This window comes from Notolepis coatsorum (assembly GCF_963971535.1).
Source record: "Notolepis coatsorum genome assembly, chromosome: 18".
In the NCBI taxonomy this organism is placed as follows: Eukaryota; Metazoa; Chordata; class Actinopteri; order Aulopiformes; family Paralepididae; genus Notolepis; species Notolepis coatsorum.
Genome location: NC_140182.1, coordinates 12,066,185 through 12,076,184, shown reverse-complemented (window position 1 = coordinate 12,076,184; position 10,000 = coordinate 12,066,185). Strand labels below are relative to the sequence as shown.

The following is a 10,000-nucleotide window of genomic DNA, read 5'->3' as shown; positions in this document are numbered from 1 at the left end:
AGGAGGGGGAAAAAGATAATAAAAAAAAAAAAAAAAAGATACAAGATACAAGATACTTTAATGCCACACAACGATGGTTGGTGGTAATTGTTTGCGGTACAGATTGTTAAGCACTGGTTACATCAACATGAAACATCAGACATCAAACATCAAACGCCCCCCTCCCACCTCCCAATCCCACAATAAATACATATATACATAAAAACATACAGGACAGTCACGGTAACAGTGTCAGTCAGTGACAGATGCTTGCCCGTCTGTGCAAAGGGGGGCGGGCCAGGGTGTTCATTGTACGGACTGCTGTGGGGAAAAAACTGACACTGACATTGACATTGACAGTGTAGTTAAGAAGGCACCGCAACGCCTCTACTTCCCTAGGCGCCTAAGGAAGTTCAAAGTGAGTCAGAAGATCCTTAAGGACTTCTACTCATGCACAATAGAGAGCATCCTGACTGGTAACATCACCTCCTGGTTTGGGAATAGCACAGCACAAGACCGTAGCAGACTACAGAGAGTGGCCCGTTCAGCCGAACGCACAATTGGAGGTGGGCTTCCCACTCTCTAAGACATTTACAACAAGCATTGCAGGGGCAAGGCTAAGAGAATAATCAAAGACTCCAGCCACCCAAACAACTGAGTACATAAGAGGTATATAAGAGGTACATAAGAGGTACATAAGAGGTACATAAGAGGTACATAAGGGGTACATAAGAGGTACATAAGAGGTACATAAGAGGTACATAAGAGGTACATAAGGGGTACATAAGAGGTACATAAGGGGTACATAAGAGGTACATAAGGGGTACATAAGGGGTACATAAGGGGTACATAAGGGGTACTCCTCAACAGACTACAAATCATCCAAAACTCCGCTGCCAGGATCATCACCCGCACCAACATCATCCGACCACATCACTACTCCCGTCCTCATTCAATTACACTGGCTCCCTGTGCACTACCGGATCGACTAATCATTGACATTATGCTAGAGGGTTATCTGTCTTCATGTTCTTAGGCTGCCGGGGTCAGCGGTCACCCACAGGTCAGTCCTACGAGAGCACCGCTGTGAAGAGACTTATGGCCTCTCTCTCACAAAGCAGCGTGGGCCTTTAATAAGCAGCATGGTGCACCAGACCAAGTAGGTCAGCTGGCACACAGGAAGAATAGGCACACAGTCTCTCATAGTAATCTGGGCCTTTATATACAAGACATGTGAAGGCACAAGGAAAAATCACTCATGACGCATTTAGTTATGTAAATAATATGTATCCGTTGAACAAATACCATAAACACTTTTATATGTGTTTGATGGACCTGGGTGTCCTTTGTTGTAAATATAAATGTCAATGTTTGTGGGTTGTTTTAATATCATCAGCTATGTTCCAGACCCGAAGATATAAAAGACACTGTTTTAAAAGGGCACTGATGAGGGTAGAAAGTTGACTAGCCTTTCAGCCCAGAGCAACTAGCATGTTAGTCCATAGCAACTAGCCTTTCAGCCAATAGCAACTAGCATGTTAGTCCATAGCAACTAGCATGTTAGTTCATAGCAACTAGCCTTTCAGCCCATAGCAACTAGCGTGTTAGTCCATAGCAACTAGTCTATTAGCCCATAGCAACTAGCCTGTTAGTCCATAGCAACTAGCCTGTTGTGTTAGTCCATAGCAACTAGCCTGTTAGCCCATATCAACTAGCCTGTTAGCCCACAGCAACTAGCCTGTTAGCCCATATCAACTAGCCTGTTACCCATAGCAACTAGCCTTTCAGCCCATAGCAACTAGCATGTTAGTCCATAGCAACTAGTCTATTAGCCCATAGCAACTAGCCTGTTAGTCCATAGCAACTAGCCTGTTGTGTTAGTCCATAGCAACTAGCCTGTTAGCCCATATCAACTAGCCTGTTAGCCCACAGCAACTAGCCTGTTAGCCCATATCAACTAGCCTGTTACCCATAGCAACTAGCCTGTTAGCCCATAGCAACTAGCCTGTTAGCCCATATCACCTAGCCTGTTAGTCCATAGCAACTAGCCTGTTAGCCCATAGCAACTAGCCTGTTATTCCATGGCAACTAGCCTGTTAGCAACTAGCCTGTTATTCCATGGCAACTAGCCTGTTAGCCCATAGCAACTAGCCTGTTAGTCCATAGCAACTAGCCTGTTAGCCCATATCAACTAGCCTGTTAGTCCATCGCAACTAGCCTGTTTTATCAACTAGCCTGTTACCCCATATCAAATAGTCTGTTAGCCCATAGCAACTAGCCTGTTAGTCCATAGCGACTAGCCTGTTAGCCCATAGCAACTAGCCTGTTAGTCCATCGCAACTAGCCTGTTATTACATGGCAACTAGCCTGTTAGCCCATATCAACTAGCCTGTTAGTCCATAGCAACTAGCCTGTTATTCCATGGCAACTAGCCTGTTATTCCATAGCAACTAGCCTGTTAGCCCATAGCAACTAGCCTGTTATTCCATGGCAACTAGCCTGTTATTCCATGCCAACTAGCCTGTTAGCCCATAGCAACTAGCCTGTTATTCCATGCCAACTAGCCTGTTAGCCCATAGCAACTAGCCTGTTATTCCATGCCAACTAGCGTGTTAGCCCATAGCAACTAGCCTGTTATTCCATAGCCACTAGCCTGTTATTCCATGGTAACTAGCCTGTTAGCCCATAGCAACTAGCCTGTTAGCCCATAGCAACTAGCCTGTTAGCCCATATCAACTAGCCTGTTAGCTCATATCACATAGCCTGTTAGCCCATAGCAACTAGCCTGTTATTCCATGGCAACTAGCCTGTTAGCCCATAGCAACTAGCCTGTTATTCCATGGCAACTAGCCTGTTAGCCCATAGCAACTAGCCTGTTAGTCCATAGCAACTAGCCTGTTAGCCCATATCAACTAGCCTGTCACCCCACCCATATCAAATAGCCTGTTAGCCCATAGCAACTAGCCTGTTAGTCCATCACAACTAGCCTGGTAGCCCATAGCAACTAGCCTGTTAGTCCATAGCAACGGGCTACAGTAAAACTGTCCTCAATAGCTATAGGATTTAAAAGTGGATTAATGGAGAGGTTATGAGGACCAGGGTGCAACACTCATCCCAAACTGCAGATGAACAGACATTCATCTAGATTTGCAAAGCTTTTGCTGTCCGTAACCTCACAGTACACACAGTATTTTGTTCTGCTAAGCTGTAGACCGGTGTTTTTAATGAACCTAGCTGTTGCATAGTAAACTCCATAATTCCCCATAATCACTAAAGGCATTGCGTTCTGCTACCTTACCACTGAACTGCTCTTGGCTAATTATTGATGGATTATTGCTATAAATCTTGTATAAATTGCTATAAATCTTGTATAAATTGCTATAAATCTTCAGTAATCTTAATTCACATGCAGGTCCAACAAACTCATGTCACACTGCATTCTTCACACTCACTTCATACACTAGTCACGCCACTCCTTATTGGCTGGTTATCATCTGTGATACGTCACTAAGTTATGACATTGATATACTGTACTGTACATGCAGTGGCTGGTTTAGTCATGGGCATCATCCGTTTTCTATAGACCACTGCACTTCCGCATTACATTGAGCTAATGGGAGAGACGGCAGGGGGAGAAAGTGAATGAATGTGGATGAGAGCCTTGACATTAAAAGTGGTTGTGTAGGTACGGATGTGGTGTCTATTGGATCATGTATCCAGCACCCCCACAGCCGTACCTACAACCACTTAATGTCAATGTTCTCATCCACATTCATTCATCCCCCCCACCCCCCCACCCCGCTCTCTCTCCCATGATTTCAGAATACCGGGAGTGTTGCGGTGGTCTATCACTCGTCATCACACAGGTGAATTAACCTTGGGCTCGGCTTGGGCTTGTGACTGTGAGCTATAAGCAGGCAACTGCCTGGGAAGGTCCCACTCACTGGGGTGTAAAAAGTACCCATGATAAATTACACTTAAAAGTGAAAGTATGGGTACCGTCTCAAATTCGTACTCAAGTAAAAGTCAGAGTATCTGGCTAAAAACACACTTGAGTAAAAGTAAAAAAGTTTCTACTATTAAATGTACTTAGGTATAGGCCTACTAAAAAGTAAAAGTTAAAACTTTTTTTTATTCCGGGGCAATGAAATGTTCCGTTTCGTCCTCTTCATCACTCGTAGTATTGTTTGTGGCCATCTTCTGTAGCTTGTTGTCACTCTGACGGTCTATTCTTCTGATAGCAGGTGTTTTAATCAAAGATCCCCGCTTTCTAGTCTTGCACAAGGACCAATCAGCATGGGGTATGGGCGGGTTCATTTCCCATTGATGGGGATTTGATTGGCTGTTTTTAAATAAAGTACAAGTATACAAACATAATAATACTCGAGTAAAGTACAAATCCCCCAAAAACAGTACTTAATTATTGTAACGCGAAGTACAATTACTCAAGTACTTTACACCCCTGTGCCACTCACACAGTAGTAGACATGGGGAGGGGGAATCTACTCTATCTATCACAATAGCGCACACACCTATAATGCAATTCGCAAAATGACATTAGTCAATTCGAAATGCTACCAAATAAACAATTGCAATTGTTTAATAAATAATAATAATAATAATAATAATAATAATAATAATAATAATAATAATAATAATAATAATAATAATAATAATAATAATAATAATAATAATAATAATAATAATAATAACAATAACAATAACAATAATAATAATAATAATAATAATAATAATAATAATAATAATAATAATAATAATAATAATAATAAACTGTATTTGTATAGCACCTTTCATATAAACTGCAGCTCAAAGTGCTTCACAACAGAAAAAAAGACAGGCATAAAATTAGCACATAAAGTGCAGACGTTTACATTAGGATCTAACATCCCAACAGCAGGCCACCTTGTTTATGGTTTGATTCAGTTTTAAATAGACAATAATAAAAAATAGTAAGATAAAATAGACAGAGTAAAATAGTGCAGTGCAATAAAATTGTAGAATAGAATAGATTAAAAAAATATAAAAGTAAAAATAAAAGTAGTTTGATTTGATTTGGGGGGGGGGGGCGGTGGGGTGTGTGTGTAGGGTGCCCAGGGCGACATATAAACTAGGAACGTCACTGGATACATGTGTCAAGCCCCCCCCACTAGCCTAGCCCCCCCCCCCCCACTAGCCTGGCCATAAAGGAGGATTATAACCGTATAGAAAAAGCAGCAGTTCATTATGGTCACATATTACCCTCCCGCCCCCTTCGCTCCTCCATCAGCCATCGATCTCTTTATAAACGAGGAGCAGGAGGAGGAGGAGCAGGGGTTCAGTCTGAGCATCTGACCAGTGATCAGTTTCGCAACAGGTCCCTGATCTGCGCGCATTTGTGGGAATAATTGTCCTCCGTATTAACGACGAGAGAAGGTTAGTTGTGAAGGTTCAACTATACAAACGAACAGGCTACTAAAACACCTGGTCAATACTAAACAGTTATGTGTTGTCAATGTGGATCAGTTACTGCTGGGGCAATATTTGTCAAAAGTTATTGACAGAGCTCTGACATTTTAACACTTTCTCTACCTGAAGGATGCCTCACTCTGTTGATGTTTAAAGGTGTTTAAAAAGCCTCACACACACGTCGCCTGGTCGGTTGTTTTCACAGTAGGACTTGGACCTCCAGCAGCGTCGCCCCCGGGGGCTGTGCGCGTCCCACCACTTGCCCCGCGATGCGTCCGCTCCTGCCGGCGTGGCTGTGGCTCACCATCAGCCTCTTTCCTCCAGGGATCCAGTCCCTGCCAGTGCCACCAGCAGCAGTCAGTCACAGACACAGGTACGTTATGAATTATGAATTGAAAATGGGGGGACCCTGATGTAAACAAGACGAAAGTCTTTCTCTGGGTCTGCATCCCCTTATTAACAATTGTGTGTATGGAGCTGTACTGTATTGTACCCATTCTGCAATATGTTAATTAAAATGTTCAATCAATTCAATCAATCAACGTCTGCACACATCATTACAAACCAGAAAAGTACTTTTAACACGATAAAGAAGCATGGATCATTTTGCAAAAAATCTAAGTGCTGTCAAACGATTAAAATATTTAACTCGATTAATCGCATGAGTGTCCATAGTTAACTCGCGATTAATCGCAAATTAATCGCATTTTTATTTTTAATTTCTTTTTTACCTTAAACAGATCTTTTTCAAGTTCCACGTTTTAATACTCTTATCAACATGCGAGTCAACAAATGCTTGCTTTATGCAGCCATTTAACACAAAAGGATGACCCTCATGCATTGCAAATTTGCATCAAATTCAAAACAGAGTGATGCACAAAATAACTTAAAAGAAAATAATAATTTAAAACAATGAATAAAGTGTGCATGAAATAATAGGGGAAAGAAAACGTTAGGAACTTGTTACATTCACACACAAGGGCTGATTAATCACACACCCCCCTCTCTCCCTCACACACACACTCTCCCAGCTCTCTTTCTCTTTTGCCCCTTCCTCATCTCTCTCACCCCCCTCTCTCTCTATATCGCACCTACACACACACACACACACACACACACACACACACACTTCAGAAACAAACATAGTATCAATGAGAGCATCAATAATACACCTGAGTGAAGTCTAGTAAAAAAAAAAAAAAAAAAAAAAAATTTTTTTTTTTTTTTAGTTAATCTTGAGTTAAAAAAATTAGTGACATTAATAGAATCGGGAGTTAACGCGATATTAACGCGATATATTTGACAGCCTTAATACATGTCTGTCTTTTATAGGGAATATAAAACAATAGGCCTATAGGCTACTGAGGAATTGTGTCGTGAATATTTTGATTTGGATTGATTGATTGAAAACTTTAATTAACAATTTGCAGAATGGGTACAGTACAGTACAGCTCAATACAAACAATTGTTGACTTTCATCTTGTTTACATCAGGGCCCCCCATTTTCATGGACTCGTCTATCATCAGTAGTAGTGTTGTGGGACAGGAGGGGTTGCATATAGTGCCCCCCCCCCCCCCCCCCCCCAACCACACACACCCCACCCTCTCTGGCAGTGGCAGCAAGTAAGTTATAATGAGAAGGGGTTAGAAGAACACAAGGTAATCATTCTTTGCAACAAAACGTCTAAAAGAGAGATGCGAAGGAGTCAAGAGGTCATTTAATAAGGGTTGAGGACAAGGACACACAGACTACTGAGATGAGCAGGAGTCAAGAGGTAATTTAATAAGGGTTGAGGACAAGGACACATAGACTGAGAGATGAGAAGGAGTCAAGAGGTAATTTAATAAGGGTTGAGGACAAGGACACATAGACTACTGAGAGGTCACAGCAATAGTTCACACTGGCAGAAGTACAAGAGCAAACGCAGCAGATACATCAAATCAAATCAAATGTATTTGTATAGCCCGAAATCACATGGAATTGCCCCCATGGTCTTTACAGGTCAAGAGGAAACATCATAATAGATCCAGAACAAAAAACACCATAAAATCCACATATATGCAGATAGAGTGAGAGTCCTGAGTCCTGGTTGGAGAGGTTAGTAAGGTATCACATTAATCATGGCTGATCTTAATAGTAATGAATTACTTTACTTAGGGGGAAAGTAATTAGTTAATCTCCTGTGCCTATATTATGACTAATCTACTGTGCCTATATGACTAATCTACTGTGCATATATGACTAATCTACTGTGCATATATGACTAATCTACTGTGCCTATATTACTATGGTAATATGTCTATACTACTACGCTAATGTGTCTATACTACTACGCTAATATGTCTATACTACTACGCTAATGTGTCTATACTACTACACTAATGTGTCTATACTACTACGCTAATATGTCTATACTACTACACTAATGTGTCTATACTACTACGCTAATGTGTCTATACTACTACGCTAATGTGTCCATACTACTACGCTAATATGTCTATACTACTACGCTAATATGTCTATACTACTACGCTAATGTGTCTATACTACTACGCTAATATGTCTATACTACTACGCTAATGTGTCTATACTACTACACTAATGTGTCTATACTACTACGCTAATATGTCTATACTACTACGCTAATATGTCTATACTACTACGTGAATATGTCTATACTACTACGCTAATATGCTAATATGTCTATACTACTACGCTAATATGTCTATACTACTACGCTAATATGTCTATACTACTATGCTAATATGTCTATACTACTACGCTAATATGTCTATACTACTACGCTAATATGTCTATACTACTATGCTAATGTGTGTCCATACTACTACTGCTTCTTTCTGTTTTGCTCCTGAGAGTGTGCTAAATAAAATAACAAGATAGTATAAAATAGTATAATATAAGTATAAAAGTATAAAATAGAAAGTCAAGTACGTAAACAAGTGTAAACAAAACAAAAAATGTCAATATACATATATACAGTATATGTACAGTCTATACAATGCAGATATACAGTACAGTATAGAATAACTGTCTGAATATACCTGCATATAATCCTCCTATATACCTACTTATACACCTGCATATAACCCATATAACTCTGTATGATAGCATGTACAATAATGCTGTATATACCCTGTATATACTGTATATATATTTATTCTGTACATACCTGCATATAATCCTTTACATCTCTGTAGATACTATATCTATATCTGTACATATATCTATAGATACTATATCTATATCTGTACATAACCCTTACCTACTCTTACTAGTTACGCTGCTGGCCAGTATTATACCTGTATCACTGTACATATTAATACTACAACTCTGTACATACATGTGATTAGCACTATTACTCAGTAGTACAGTACTCATTTATATATTTTATACCCAGTTTAATCACCTGTACATTGTATGTTACTATTGCACTGTACTGTTACATTTGCACTCTGGTTGGATGCCAAACTTATTTTCATTGTACTGTACTTGTACTGTATAATGACAATCCATTCTAATCATTGTATAAGCACACTGCAATTCAATAACATGTATGCTGTTAGTCCTACACATGACTGCAATCTTCTTTTTGTGCATCATAGTTCCATTCATTCTATTTCTGTAGGGGTTTTCAACACTGAAAACTAGTGTGTGTGTGTGTGTGTGTGTGTGTGTGTGTGTGTGTGTGTGTGTGTGTGTGTGTGTGTGTGTGTGTGTGTGTGTGTGTGTGTGTGTGTGTGTGTGTGTGTGTGTGTGTGTGTGTGTGTGTGTGTGTGTGTGTGTGTGTGTGTGTGTGTGTGTGTGTGTGTGTGTGTGTGTGTGTGTGTGTGTGTGTGTGTGTGTGTGTGTGTGTGTGTGTGTGTGTGTGTGTGTGTGTGTGTGTGTGTGTGTGTGTGTGTGTGTGCGTGTGTGTGTGTGTGTGTGTGTGTGTGAGAGAGAGACTCTTTTGAGTCTTACATAATGAGGATTTCCCCATAATTAGTTGTAATGCATTAGGTATTTAATCCACTGACATCAATCTGTATGAGTGCAGTTACACTATAGAATAGAGACACACATGAGAGACACACACACTGTTGCTCCTGTGTGTCCTAAGAGACACATTCTGTCCCTCTTGTGTGGGGGTGGGAATCACCAGAGGCCTCACGTCACGATACGATATTATCACGATACTTGAGTCACGATACGATAGTATTGCGATTAAAAATATATTGCGATATGCTGCGTATTGCGATATATTGCGATTTATTACCTTTTTTCAACTGCAAAGTAAAACTTTGTCAACATGTTTTATCTAATAAAATAAAGTTTTCAGTCTGTTCAAATGGGATTTTCTCAAGCAGACAGATGTCAACACTGTAATCTGTGTTGCATGTACCTGACAAACTGAACTGTTTGTATTACAGTCATATTCCAACTTAACTGAATGCACACGTGTGCGTGTGTGTGTGTGTGTGTGTGTGTGTGTGTGGACTACTGTACTATTACAGGTATTGAAATGAACAATGCAACTTCCTTATACAAAAAAAATAA

At 40.2% G+C, this 10,000-nt stretch overlaps 1 protein-coding gene across 1 annotated transcript in view; it reads left to right on the top strand.

Moving 5' to 3' along the window:
* Positions 1 to 5,317: 5,317 nt before the first annotated feature.
* The window catches only part of adm2b (adrenomedullin 2b), a 23,630-nt gene continuing 18,947 nt past the window's right edge, over positions 5,318 to 10,000 (top strand). The window contains exons 1-2 of the mRNA XM_084335380.1: positions 5,318 to 5,412; positions 5,651 to 5,818. Coding sequence (XP_084191506.1) covers positions 5,715 to 5,818 — 104 coding nt within the window. The 5' untranslated portion in view covers positions 5,318 to 5,412; positions 5,651 to 5,714. The remainder of the gene's footprint in view (positions 5,413 to 5,650; positions 5,819 to 10,000) is intronic.